This window comes from Corvus cornix, chromosome 12, assembly GCF_000738735.6.
Source record: "Corvus cornix cornix isolate S_Up_H32 chromosome 12, ASM73873v5, whole genome shotgun sequence".
Classification (NCBI taxonomy): domain Eukaryota; kingdom Metazoa; phylum Chordata; class Aves; order Passeriformes; family Corvidae; genus Corvus; species Corvus cornix.
The window spans coordinates 6923367-6937670 of record NC_046342.1 but is presented as its reverse complement, the minus strand read 5'-3'; the positions used below and the strand labels follow the sequence as shown (position 1 = coordinate 6937670).

The window sequence follows — 14304 nt, the reverse complement described above, 5'->3', positions numbered from 1 at the left end:
TTCCAACTCCTGGTACTCTTGCTCAACGCGGCAGAGAAGCCCCGACAGCGCTGGAACCACTAAAAGAAATGCATTTCAGAGCGAGCCAGAACCGCCCGCTATGAGGGAGGAGCCGTCCCACCTGAGCCCCGCCCGCCTCAGGCCGGCCCCGCCGCGGCTGCTGAGGGCTCGGAGGGGGATTCCTCGTTAACGGGTACTGAGAGCAACCGCGTTAATACCAGCGGGTGCTGTGGGGGATCCCCCGTTAACCGGGGTGCCGAGAGAAAATTTTATTAACAGGGCTGCTGACAGGGACCCCTCGATAACAGGCGGTGCTGAGGAGGACCTCGTTAACCTCAGGGGCTGCACGCCCTTGCCCTGTGGCGAGAGAACATGGAACCGAGGGCCGAGGGCTCCAAGCGCCACCCAGCCCCGCCACAGCCCCGCGGGCGCTGCCGCTCCGGCCCGGGCGCAGCGTCCACTCCTCCGCCAGGGCCTCCGTCACCGGCCCCGCTGCCCATGCGCGCGGCGGCCGCGCAGGCGCAGGGACGGGGCCGGGCCGGGCCGGCGGGCAGCCATGGTGTACATCTCCAACGGTGAGGGGCCGGGGTGCCCGGGGGCCGGGGCGCGCATCTCCAACGCTGAGGGGCCGGGCCGGGGGCTGGGCACTGACCGAGGGGGCAGCGGGCCCGCGCTGCGCAGAGCGCGGCCCCCCAGCGCCGCCGCTGCCGGGACAGCCCGGTAGGGTCCGCCCGCTGCCGGTGTCGCGTCACCCCGCGCTGCCCTGCGGCCTGCGGCCGAGCCTCGTCTGCTTCTAAACCGTACTGAGGGACTTGGAGGAGTCCAAGTGCGGGCTGCAGACACCGGGAGAGTCACAGAGCAGCACTTTACCGCTAACGGGGAATCAGACGCTGCGCTGGTGCTTTCTGTAGGTTTCCTGGACACAGAGCCCGTGTGCCGGTGGTGACCCCTTTAGTTCAAGTATTGAGCAATAACCTGCAGAAAATGAAACTCGCCGCCACGAAGTGCAGTTTCTCCGTCCCAGCTGCAAATTCTGGACTCGGCAGATATGTTTTTATGTAATTTACTGTACAATGTCACACACTGAACGTCACTGGATGTTTTGTATCTGGATGTGTTACAGGACAAGTTTTGGATAACCAGAGTCGGGCCCCCTGGAGTTTGTCATCTATAACAGATTTCTTCTGGTCGATAGCAGATTTTGTTGTCCTGTTGTAAGTAGAAGTTAATTCTTTTGGTGAGCTTCATTTTAGATTTGCTATACGTGGAAGTTACTCAATGCTATCAGTAATACAACAATAAAAATGTTATATTTACTCTTTAACGTTCCGTATATATAAATGCTTTACTACGACCATGTGGTTTTGTTTATTAAGCACGGTATACCTAACAAAAAGTGCATGAAAAGTGACACTAATTTACTGGCAGTTCAAATGAGTTTTTTTACATTTCGTCTGTTTTGATACTGCAAAAGGAAAAGCATACACTTTTGTTAAACAGCATCTACTAGCTGATCAAATAATTAAGCTGTTTGGAGAATTTCTACTGGTGACAATAGATTCTGGCTATGTAAAAGTAATCACATAGAAGTAAACAAAAATTTATGGCCCCAGATCAAAGACCATTAATAAACAGAAAAGTTCTTGTAATGTATTCAGCAGTTCTTAATTATTTCAGTTACATGTTTATACTTTATGTATCTCTTGCATATTAACAAGAAAACTAGATTTTATAGTTTAGCCCTCACTATAATTTGGAATTATTTCAGATTTTAGTTTCATATGGAGAAGACAAATTACCAAGATTGATATTGAGAAGATACACTGTTCATTCCTGAACACTACTTACTGTTTTTCAGGCCATTTCTTATCTTCCAATCAAAAAAGTCAAAAACTATATCTAGCTATCAATTCACCTAATCCTTGTTTTGATTTTTCAGTTTCCAGAGCATTATTCAACCAGATTTGAGAAGAAGAGGCTACACATCTTCCTCCTATTCAGGATACAATGATGGAAGAGGGTATTTTTTTCATATTCACACCAGTTTTTTTCCCCCCTATCTCAGCAAAGTGACATGAATCTGAGTAGATTACAGTTGGGATTTGCATTGAATTGGGTTGTGCAGGAAGGCTAAAATGTTTATTTGCAATGCTGTTGATAATACACAGCTTTGGATAGTTGCAATAGCAGTACAGACTAACACTCTCTGAAACTTATTTTTGAAACCTGCCTAGTAGACAAGAGATATCTTTGTTAAAATTCTTCTTTTCTTAGACACGCTTATACTCAGCATTTGATTGGCATTAGTTCAGTCATTTCTTGTATTACATTACCTACAGATAAAGCAAAACACTTTGTTATGGGGGTATAATTTCTATAAACACTACAGCCTAAGTGTTTTGTAGGACTGTGTAAAAGCATCAGTCATCTGTAGCATTCTCACATCACACAGCAGTAATGAGAACAGTGCAGAAGAGAATTTTCATGAAAGTGGGGTTTTCTTACAACTTGTCAGGTGAAACTCAACTTTTTCAGAGGTTCAGACTTTCTCACTACTGACATTTAGAGACAGTTTTATTCTATTTCTAGTTGAAAAGTTTAATGACAATAGAATTCCTTTCTTTTCAGGCCTCCAGCACATCCTCGCCGTAGGATGGGCCGAATAAATCACTGGGGTGGAGGCCCCAGTCCACCACCAATGGCTGGAGGTGGATGAGGAAGGTAATTCCAAATCTGCTGTATCCTGCTTTGAAGGGTTTGGAGGTTTTTTTAATAGCAGTGATAATTCAGGGTTAAGGTAGAACGGAGTGCTTTGTCCTCCTGTTGCAGAAGTTACCAAAACAGGAAAATAATCAAAGTTATTCAGTAATCAAAGAATCAAAGATACTTCCAGTAAAGGAGAGAAGGGAGAAAAAGCAGGGGGAAGGGATGTTAAAAAGGATTTTGGCTTAGGAATGGTGGGCTTTCACTTTTAATTGCACAGAAGTTGATAGACAAAGGGTGGCAAAAATTTTTGAGCACAGCTGATAAGTAATTTATAGCTTTTAATTGTCTTTGGCCACTTATTTAAAGTCCTGTCCAGATCGGTAGAAACTGAAACTTTGTTTGCATTTCTAATAGTTGTCATATGACATGCAAGGTTTTTTGTTTAAAATCAATACTTCTCAACAGAAAAGAAGGAAAAAAATAAGGTTGTTAAACAGCTTAGTAAAAATGTTTTTTTTTTTTTCCCTGTTACAATTATAAAGCCATGCAAATCTTGAATTCCAGTAAAGTGTAAAAATCAGAATTACTTAAAAATAGAGGTAGAAGTCCCGGTTTTTAAATTTCTTACAGCTGCCTGAACTTTAATTCTGTTTTATTAATTAGCTTGGCTGGTGGGAGTTACATCTGACACTCAGTGTATTTATAGAACAGTTTAATTTACTTTAAGACTTAAGTGAACAATCCTTGTTTATCATCAGTCACTCCCACTGTTACTATAATAAAAGTTACAAGGAAAAAAAACCCCATGCAGGTGGTTAATACCTGTAAATCTGGTAGGAAAAAGTTCATATTCCAGAAAACACATACACCAGTATTTCAGTTCATTAGAACAAGGATAAGCTTCTTCCAAATGGGAGAAAAACATTGTGGCCTTTTTTTCTTGTTGAGTAGACACAAGGCCAGCAAAGACTTTGGAGATGGCTTTTGCATAATCACAGCAATGTGTAACCTGCTCAAGAATAAAGTTATCAAGTCTTTAGCATGTCTCATTTAGCTAAATTACAAACAATATTATTTTAAATTTTTTACTTAATTTTATCTCACAAATAAAGGCCCTGTCTTTAAATGTACTGTAATTACTTTATCTCCTAGGTAAACGCCTGCTGAAGAGGCAGGCACAAGCATACACATCTGCCAGATGAAAAGAAGAAGAAGAGTTTAGTGGTGGACCAAATGGGGATGTGTATGCCTGACTGGAAACTGTTCTGTGGTAGAAGCAGATTAATGAAGTTGTACTGGGAACTCCTTCGTCAAGGATCCAGTGTAACTGAACCACAGTTTTATTAAATACATGTTTACTGTCTAAAGTCTTTGTATAGTTTCTGAACATTTTACTGTAGTTGCAAAGTAATAAGTAAATTATATTTGGCTTGTCACAAGGCTGATTTTCTCATCATTTTTAGAAAGTGAAAAAATCTGAAGTACAATAAGCCTTTTGCTATTCAGATGAGAACAAATACGTATTTATAGTTGATACAGATGGTCCCTCAAGAGTCAAAGTGGCACTTCCCAAGAGGTTTTGTATTCACTTTCTCAGGACAAACACTCTGTACTTTGTTATATTTTCATTGTATTAATGATACTCTAAAAGCACTCTAAAAATGCAGTTAACAAATTGCTTCATTTTACAACCCTGGCTTCGTTAAGGCCCATAATGGGTTTTATAACAGAAACACCTCTTGGAACAGCTTCATTCTCCACTATAAACTTACTGAAATGTATAAACCTATTTACTGTACAAATTCTGGGGGTTTCTTACAATAAAATTAGGTCTTGTTTTTATTACAAGAAAAAATAGTCAAATACTGACAGCTATCTCAGAATAGTTATTTTTTTTCAAATAGTAACTATCATTTAATATACCCCTTTTCAGGATGGGAGTTTCTTACTGTTCTTGGAGTTCATTTGGGGTTTATGGGTTTCGGGATTTTTTTGCTTAAAGAGTGCTGCATCTATTTGACAAAAAATAAGCTGACAAGAATCGAGATTAAATTACTTTCTACACCGTGCCACTGCAAATTTTTTACTTACGCCTCCTTATCATGTCTTGTTAAGGAAATTTTCCTGTCTGACCATCCAGGTGCCATGCTCACAGTCAGACCAGGTTTCCTTACCAGCTCAACCCCAGGTTTCTCAAAGCAGAGTATCTGACGTCCAAATCCTTAAAATAATTTAATCTTAGTGCAATAAGTAAATAACAGCTGGTGCCTCCAAGGAGGGACCTCGAACAAAGAAACCCCTGGGCTTTTATGCCCTCGGTGTAAGCATGGGAAAGCCTGGGGTTCAGGGGCTGCTGTCGTGTGTGGGTCCGCTCACCTGGCTGTGCCGCAGGTCCACGGGCCCTCTGCTGTGCAAAGGGTTGGCAGCTCACGGCCTCTCACCTGGGGCTCCGGTCCCGCGGAGCTCAACGAGCCGCTCAAAGTGCGGCTGCACCCCGGGCTCCCTGCACTGAATGTATTCCTTAACACTCGTTAGCCGGAAATTAATCAACAATGCCGCCCCATTAGCAAGCCACTCCAGCAGCTCTCACTCCTGCCATACATACCTAACACAAAGTTTGCGTCTTTTAGACTTGGCTATGTAACAGCGACTTTTAGCCTTTAAAAACCACATCGCGCCCAGCTCCAGTCAAACATCCCATTTTATGAACCCACAGTTCATAAAGGAACTCGCTGCCGACAAACAGGGAGGCTGGCCATCGTTAGCTCTTTACAGCTGTACCACGTACTCCAGCTATACTACGGCCTTTTTATAGAGGAGTATTTTAAGCTGTTGTATCCTCCCTCCTGCAGCCGTACCAGCAGTACCAGCCCAGCTGACAACGTTTGGCTGGTGCTCCATCAGACCCGCAGCAGCGGTAGGGCTGCTCCCCAGGCTCTCCGTGCTGCCCTCAGCGCCGGGGCACGACCCCATCGTCCGCTGCGAGCCGGACCAGCCTCGGCAGCGCCCCGGAGCCGCCGAGCCCCGCACGGTACCTGCTCGAGGGGCGGTGCCGGGCCAGGGCCCGCCCGCTTCCGCCCCGCGCTGGGCGCGGCGCCGCTCGGCCCCAGCGGACGCGGCTTCCGTCCGGCCGGAGCATGACCCAGGCGGAGAAAGGCGAGGCGGAGAACGGCAAGGACAAGGAGCGCGACCGGGAGCGCGAACAGCGCGGCGTGAAGCGGGCCCATCGTCCCCGCCGCCGTGCCCGAGTCCCTGCAGGAGGTGAGGCCCGGCGGCGGCGAGCGGCGGCTGCTTGGGCGCTGCTCCCTCCCCGCTGGGGCGGGCCCGGCCCGGGCTCGGCCTTTTAAAGGCCTGCGGAGGGGGCTGTGGAAGCGCCGGAAGGGCTCCGGGTGGTGGTGAGGACTCGGTCTGACTCCGTGCTGCTTTCAGCAAATACAGAGCAACTTCATCGTGGTGATCCACCCCGGCTCGACCACCCTGCGGCTCGGGCGGGCCACGGACACGCTGCCCGCGGGCATCCCGCACGTGATCGCGCGGCGGCACAAGCAGCAGGGCCAGGCGGCCTACAGGGACAGCTGGCTCCTCAGGGACGGCCTCAATGTAAGCGCGCCTCCGGGCACGGCCCCGCCTCGCCAAAATCCGCCTGTTCGTCGCCTGTTCCTGAGGCGGTTTGGTTTGTTGTGTGGTGCATATGTCCCCCTCATCCTTCATGTCTTCCCAGAGGAGAATAAATCTCCAGTCAAACTTTTTTCACCCTTTTCAGGACTGCAGATGCCACCTACTGAAGTCAGTAGGCTTGCACCAGTCTATGTTTGTGTTTGATTTGTTTGCAATGAACTAAATCTAAAAGGGTTTGTACATGTTGATTTCCCTGTGCTATGGTCTGGTACCACACTCAGTATTTCTTCTGATGGAATGCCAACTGCAGGATTAGAATCAGATCACTGTTTGTGAATTTGTTGGTTACTAGTTAGTTTGTGAGTTGGGTAAAACAGCAAGTAATTTTAGTCCAGCCTGGACAAAAAATATATATAATAATTTTACATGTAATCTGAATCTGTAAAAATCAAATTAACGTCTCTAATATTAAATTATCAACTCACCTTTAAATAATTGAGATCTATTTAAACATTTTTGCTCTTATTTCATATTTCTTTAGCTGGCAGTCTCTATATGGGAATATTTTTTTCAGATAATGGCCTGAGCACCTCACTAGAGGTGAAGTCCAGCAGCCACTAAAAGCAGTTAAAAGAAAAGTTTCCTTAAAAATAAGTCCATTTTGCATTGTACAAACATCTTTCTACAATCAACCACTGTAAAGATTTCATTGTTTCATAAGAGTTTCAGTATTACCAGTATACAGACATATGGTTGGAAAGTATTTACATTGACTATTTGGGGTTTTCCTTAGAAACCTGAAAGTACTGAACAGAGACAAAATGGCCTTAAAATGGTGGACCAAGCAATATGGTCCAAAAAGATGTCAAATGGAGCCAGGCGCATACCGGTGTCACCTGATCAGGTAACTCATTCTTAAGATCTTACTAAATTGTTCATTCATGCAGTCCTTGGGTGTGATCCTATGCTTCAGTGGACAAGAATAGATACCCTTTATAGACCAAATGTGGATAGTGCTATTGTGTTACCTAACTCTGAAAATGTGAGAAAATTAAGATTTTAAATGTTTCCTTAAGGGCTGGGTTCAAAGGGGTGTTTCCTTTTTCTTCCATGCATAAAAAGCAACCAGTAAAATATTTATCAACAGGATTCGGTTTGGTTACATTTCAGGCCAGGTCATATAACAGACAGATGAGGCCTGCCATTTTGGATCACAGCTCTGGGGCCAAGTGGACAAACACATCAAATCATCCTGAATTTTTGGTAGGAGAAGAGGTAAGATTGATTTTCCTGCTGAATGAGGCTTCATGTGTTTTAATGCCTCCATGTCATCAGTAACAGTTTGCTGTAAGTTAGTATGTACTGAAGCACGTGTAAGGCTAACTCAGCAAAGCTGAGAAACTTTACAGGGGAGTAATTGAGTATTTGCTATCATTCAGCAGGATGAGAGGGTTTCCCCCATTTGCTTAACAGGCATCTTGGATCCCTTGCTCCTATAAATCAGGGTTTCTGCAGGGAGTAGATGAGAACTTTCCCCATATGCCATAATTCAGAGAAAAGGCTATAAACTGATAAAAGTATCACTACATGGAATTGCTGCTGAGTAACTTGATATTTGTGGGCTTCAAAGTGTTCAAATTATTTTAGTTTCTAATACAAGGTAATGGGAAAATACACCTTTATGTTTGGTAGATGTCTGTGGGTAAGAACATTCAAACAATTTAAACAATGTATTTGCTGTCTTTTTATTTTAATGGTTTATAATCAAGCCCTGTCACAAAGAAATCCACTGTATTGCTGTTACATCAGTCTGAGTTCTGCAGTGTCTTCTTATATCTGTTTCTGAAATACTTTTTTTCCCAGTATTTGTTACTCATTTTGTTACTATTTTTTGGGGAAAAGCAATGCACAGAATGTAATCTCTTCTTTTCAGGCACTGTATGTTAATCCATTAGATTCTTATAATATACATTGGCCCATTAGAAGAGGGCAGTTGAATCTCCACGCAGGACCTGGTGGCTCCCTCACTGCAGTATTGGCAGACCTTGAAGTTATATGGTCCCATGCAATACAAAAATACCTGGAAATACCATTGAAAGATCTAAAGGTGAGCTGTGAACAGCACATTTGTGTGGTGTGGGCTGTATCCACTTCTGTAAGTGTTACTGTAAAAGAGAAGCAGCTGCTGTTATTGGTAGCCTCTTACTGGTCCTTTTCTTAACACATACATTCTTTCTGCTGGTAAGCATAGTTCCCAAGACTTCATGTGGAATTTTGTCCAGATAAAAATTGGTTTTAGAACTTCTAACAACAATGTTTAAAAATCCTGTTATAGACATTTCACAATCTTAGTCTTTGTTTGGGGTTTTTTTGTTGACTGTAAAGGAGGCACCTGGGGAAGGGTTGCCTAATACTTGTATAATTATTTATCCTTGCCAAGTAGGTGTTTGTCTCATGTCTGATGTACTTTTAAACATTTTAATGGCTATAGACTCTTGGCACTTACTGTGAACACACTTCTTGAAGTATTAAAAACCTTCCCCTTTCCTAAAATCTTGATTTTTTTTTTTTTTTTTTTTTTTAAGTAAGTTGTATATCAAACTTTATTTAAGAGCTGGCTTTAATTTACTGTTCTTGTCTTCAGTACTACAGATGCATTTTACTAATTCCAGACATCTATAATAAACAGCACGTGAAAGAACTGGTAAATATGATCCTAATGAAGATGGGCTTCTCAGGTAAAAACCATAATGAAGCAAGTAATGATTAATTGCATAAAGATTTCTTTTTCTTTTTTTCTTTTAAGGCACGTTTTTGCTCATCTATACCAGGTTGGCTGGGACTAGCACCCTCATCTTTTGCCAGTCACATATTTACTGTCTCTTAAAGGGGCAAAATGGTTGGCTAATACTAAACCAAGTTTTTTGGTTTGCTGTTGTGCATTCCCACTGTGGGTTTCTCATTCAGCTGAGGTAAAAGTAGCAACAGTCTGATTTCTTACATATTTCTAAAATGTGTGATTGTCTGGAAGAACAGACTGGAACCTGTGGTACTTCCCAGGGTTAAATATGGGCTTGTGATAGAAACGTACTCTGTAAAGGTGGATTGAATGGAGAACAGAGGATGAAATTGCACCTTACTTTATAACTACTTAAAGACCATATCTGAAATGCTAGTAGTAGTGCCATTTGATTAAAACTAGAAAAAAATTAGAAAACACTTCATGTACATCTGATAGCCAAGACCCTGCACTACCAGATTAAAAAAATAGTTAAAATTTGAAGACAGTACCTTTAATCTTACAGAAACAGGATCATTTGACCCTGCTCTTACCTTTTTTCAGGACTTTTAAAGCCTTAGCCAGCAAAAAAATCTCTAAGTACCCCCACCCCATCTTCACTAAATATACAGGCTTTCACTGCAGAGTCAGGCTATTTGTAGATCTTTAAAAGACATTAAAATGTCCTTTAAGTGTCAGCAGCATTACTGTAAAGTTTGGCATGAGTTTAATACAATTTTTTCTCATATTGCTAGGAATTATTGTACACCAGGAGTCTGTCTGTGCCACCTTTGGAAGCGGTTTAAGCAGTGCATGTATTGTAGATGTGGGAGATCAGAAGACAAGTGTTTGCTGTGTTGAAGATGGTGTTTCTCATCGCAATACCAGGTACCTTAGAGTGTGCAGAATTATTAGAATCATGGACTTATTTGCTTACCAAGGATTTGACTTTTAAAAGGAGACAAAATTTTTATAAACACAGGTTTTTTCTACTCTGAAGCATTTAACAGGGTTAACTGTTGCAATATGAACCTTAAAGAATTCTTACATCTTTAAAAGAAGAGAACATGCAGAACTGATCAGAGCTAATACTGTGTTCTGCAAACTCTGTGAAAGTCATAATCCCAGTATGTCTAAAATCTTCCTAGCATTCCTCTGTCTATCACTGCAATCAGCCAGTATTTCAGCAACTACATAAAAAGATCTTTTTCTTCTCTGTGCTTTAGGCTGTGCCTTGCATATGGAGGTTCTGATGTGTCAAGGTGTTTTTATTGGCTTATGCAACGAGCAGGATTCCCATATAGAGACTGCCAGCTAACTAATAAGTTGGATTGCCTACTACTTCAGCACCTAAAGGAGACATTTTGTCATCTAGATCAGGTGAGAAGGGGAAAATAGTGTGTTCTCCAAGTAATTTTTTTTTTCTTTTACAGAATGTTACTCTGGGGAGCCTTTTTGTGAATCCAAGTTGATTGTAAATATTTTACTCAGTAGAATACTGGCAAAAGCTGTAGAAACTTCAGACTTGAAATGTTTGTAACTTGGTTTATTTTTCCTCTAGCTGAAAGGAATCCCAGCCCTTAGAAAGATAATTTCTTTGTTCTTATTGCTGAAAGAAGCTAATAATAATTACGTATTTGCTGGTTTTCAACTTCAGTTCTGTAAGATCTGCCAGCAGGTCTCTTCTTCCTGCAAAACCCTCATTGTAGAGGCTTAGGCATGTAGAGAGTTGTCTGGCAGATCATACTACATGGAAAAGACTTCAAAAAACTCAAGAATAGGTAAATAAAATCCATGGTTAGAAGAGAGTTTTGTTACTTTCTGTTGTTTTCTGCAGTTTAAATAGATTATGCAGCTTGATAAATATAAAATATACAATTTTTTTGTTTCCATTGTTTCTGACCTTAGGATATTTCTGGATTACAAGATCACGAGTTCCAAATTCGGCATCCGGATTCTCCAGCTTTGTTGTACCAGTTCCGATTAGGTGATGAAAAATTACAGGTGATTTTAAAATTAAATTACAAGTATATTGAACATTCAGACTCAGAGCCTCACTTTGTATCAGTCTGGTGCTACTAAGCCCATGTGATTTATAGATTGTTCTTAAATTATGCTGGTAGATAAAATTAATTTCTGTATATGAGTGGGCCTAATGCAGCACCGGTGGATGCACAAGACTTTCTAAGTAGCTTTAGCCAGAATGGTTGTTGCTTCATCTAAGTATGATAATTATCCTTCAAGTGCAAAGCATTAATGTTAATTTTGCAAGTTTTCAGCTCACCATTGAATTTTCTAGTTTTGTAACAAACTGCATTTGAATACTTACTTATCGTACAATGCTAAAATCTCTAAAGAAACTTGTGTGTTTGTTAGGATTTTTTTTAATTATAAAAAACAGAAGACACTTTTGTATTTTAAAAACTACCTGGAAAAAAAACACCTCTGTTTAATTTTGAATTGTGAGAAAAATAGAACAAGACTCATCTTTTTCCTGTAGTAAATGCCAAAAGAAGGAAAACTAGTAAACCCATGCCAAATCTCTCTTCAGGCACCAATGGCTCTGTTTTATCCAGCAACTTTTGGAATTGTTGGACAAAAAATGACAATTTTGCAGCACAGGTCACAAGGTGACCCTGAGGATCCTCATGATGAACATTATCTGCTGGCCACACAAAGTAAGCAGGAGCAGGTGTGTGATTGCTGGTTTTATTTTTCATTAACTGTCATTTAATTGGGGAATAAAATGAGGACTCATTAGCTCATCTCAGAAACTAAAGTTTGTTACCTGGGTCAAAAGTATCAAAGAATGAATTTAAAGTAAGTAGTTACAGGTGCCTAAACTATTCTGTAATTAGAAGTGTGCATTTTTAAAGTCTTAAGAAGGCTTCATATTATGGGATTGATTAATCTGATGGAGTTCAAAATAAGCCCTTACTTAGAATGTGAGGATTGAAATGAAGATTAGATGAGATAATAATTCAGGGCTTAACCTTGCTGTGCAAAAAGGTGAAGGGAAGTACAATGGTGCTTAGTTAAGTCTTTGTACTGTTCTGTAACCTGCTGAAGATCTTTTTACATTTTTCGTATTTCAACTTGTTTTCTCACTTTTAAGTCTTCAAAAGCTACAGCTGACAGAAAATCTATGTCAAAGCCTGGGGCATTTGAGGGAGAATTGAGAGGCCAATCCTCAGACATTTCGGAGAGGATCTACCCACAGGAAGTGGAACTGGGATCTTCCCAGGCTGACTGTATGATACCTGGCAATGATTCAGAGGAACCTTTAACTGCACACATGTCCAGGAAAACTGCTATTTCTCAGTTTGAAGGCAAAGCCTTGGGTCTGGACAAAGCCATCCTTCATAGTATCGACTGCTGTGGTAAGAATTACATTTGTACAAGTCTGTAAAATACGCCTCAGGGTGGATTTATTTAACTCTTGTACTTCACCAAAGAAAAATGTGTCAGTAGGTTTTATCACCTTGAGAGGAGCTACACTGTTTCTTATGCTTGCATCTTTGATATGTTTCTCAAGATACATATTTTGTATCTCCAAGGAAGAGAGAAACATCAGTTTCTATCTGCTTTGACTTGCACTAAATTAATTGTATTACAAATATAGGCCATATTAAGCTTAAAAAACAGAGGTATTTCTATATATCCATTAATTCCAGCATCTGATGATACAAAAAAGAAGATGTACAGTTCCATCTTAGTAGTGGGAGGAGGCCTTATGTTTCATAAAGCTCAAGAGTTTCTTCAGCACCGAATTCTCAACAAAATGCCCCCGTCTTTCAGAAGAGTCGTTGAAAATGTTGAAGTCATCACAAGGCCTAAGGTAACTTAACTGAGAGCTAAGTGGTTAGTAAACTATGATTGGTTGAAATCTTTGAAAGATTAAAAGAAAAAAATTATTTCAAAATCCCAGAGTAGTTGCATATCTGAGATTTAAGGGAGCTTTCAGCTTATAGCAGTGGCCAGTTAGAGGCATAGCAAGAGTGTTACTGGTACAGATCACTGAAGTGTTTGTTAGCTGAAGGGCGTGTTCTTAAAGAAGCAGTTAGTACTGGCCCATGAAGGTAACCAACCTGTCTCCTCAGCAAGAAATTGTGATTTTTTGTTTTTTAGTACTATCAAGATAATAGAAAAACAGGCATTGAGAGCAATTTTCATTTGGTATTAATCAGGCAAAACTTGTAAATATATTTGCATCTATTTCAGAGCCTCCATTACTGAAGGCAAGATTTTCATGACATGCCTAGAAGGCATCTTAAAGAAAAAAAAAAAAGTGACTTCTCAAAGCATCTTGAATATCAGTTAAATATTTTTATCTCACTATTTTTTCCTGGATAATACTGAAAAACTTTTCTCCTCCCCTGCCCTGCCAGATCCTAACTGGTGAATACTGTGGGGAAAAAGTAGGATACAACTAGAGTACTATGCAAAATGAGACCAATGATTGTGTGCAATCTGTGTTTTGAATTTAGGATATGGATCCACGTTTAATTGCCTGGAAAGGAGGTGCAGTTTTGGCCTGTCTGGACACAACTCAGGAGCTGTGGATATACCAGAGGGAATGGCAGCGTTTTGGGGTCAGGATGTTACGGGAGCGAGCTGCCTTTGTGTGGTAATGGAGGTGGCTACAGAGGAACCTGTCGGAACTCCACTGAAGATTCCTTTCCCTAAATGCCCTTTTTTTTCCAGTGCACGTGAATTGATCTTCTGCTGATATATATTTTTTGTATTTTATTAATATTAACTTCAACTGAGATTTTTCTGGAAGTGTTGTAAATAAACAAAAATCTTCCTGAATGCACTTGACTTAAGCTACCCTTCATCTTTTGAATTGTATGCATTGAATTCTGCATACAGAGTATCACTGTCATCTCCAGAGTAACTATATTTATATTATACAGGTTTTGTATATTAATATTGCACAATGTAGGAACTTAAGGTATAAAATATGATGTGACAGATGTTAAGCCAAGATTCATTCCAGAAACACGTACACAGGAGTAACAGCTGAAGAGTGCAGCTGTGGGTTTAACGTAATATTCTGATTCCTACTCTAATGTTACCAGGAGATGAAGTTGTTATATAAGTGATCATTAGGGTAAAAGTGAAATGAAGAACTAAAACTACAGTCACTGTTAGTATTTTACTTATGTAATAAATTATTTTACTCAGTGGAAACACAAGAA

General features: G+C 41.0%; 2 protein-coding genes across 3 annotated transcripts; both read left to right on the top strand.

The window, feature by feature from the left end:
• The first annotated feature begins 477 nt into the window (after nucleotides 1–477).
• On the top strand, nucleotides 478–4145 carry SELENOK (selenoprotein K). Of its 2 annotated transcripts, XM_039559062.1 has the most exons (5): nucleotides 478–575; nucleotides 1124–1214; nucleotides 1940–2020; nucleotides 2629–2721; nucleotides 3859–4145. In XM_039559062.1, exons 1-5 carry the CDS (start codon nucleotides 557–559, stop codon nucleotides 3860–3862), a joined length of 288 nt encoding a protein of 95 aa, XP_039414996.1. In that variant the 5' UTR covers nucleotides 478–556; the 3' UTR covers nucleotides 3863–4145. The 2 variants fall into 2 exon arrangements, with proteins under 2 accessions (XP_039414996.1, XP_039414997.1); XM_039559063.1 differs by lacking the exon at nucleotides 3859–4145 and having other exon boundaries at nucleotides 2629–2725.
• A 1698-nt stretch (nucleotides 4146–5843) lies between these two features.
• Nucleotides 5844–14304, top strand: ACTR8 (actin related protein 8). The gene is given in 14 exon segments (XM_039559061.1): nucleotides 5844–5927; nucleotides 5929–5967; nucleotides 6136–6306; nucleotides 7118–7228; nucleotides 7495–7599; nucleotides 8258–8431; nucleotides 8969–9062; nucleotides 9859–9991; nucleotides 10330–10483; nucleotides 11012–11107; nucleotides 11655–11795; nucleotides 12219–12483; nucleotides 12778–12941; nucleotides 13591–14304. Coding segments are annotated over 14 exon segments (1875 nt in total). The 3' UTR covers nucleotides 13735–14304.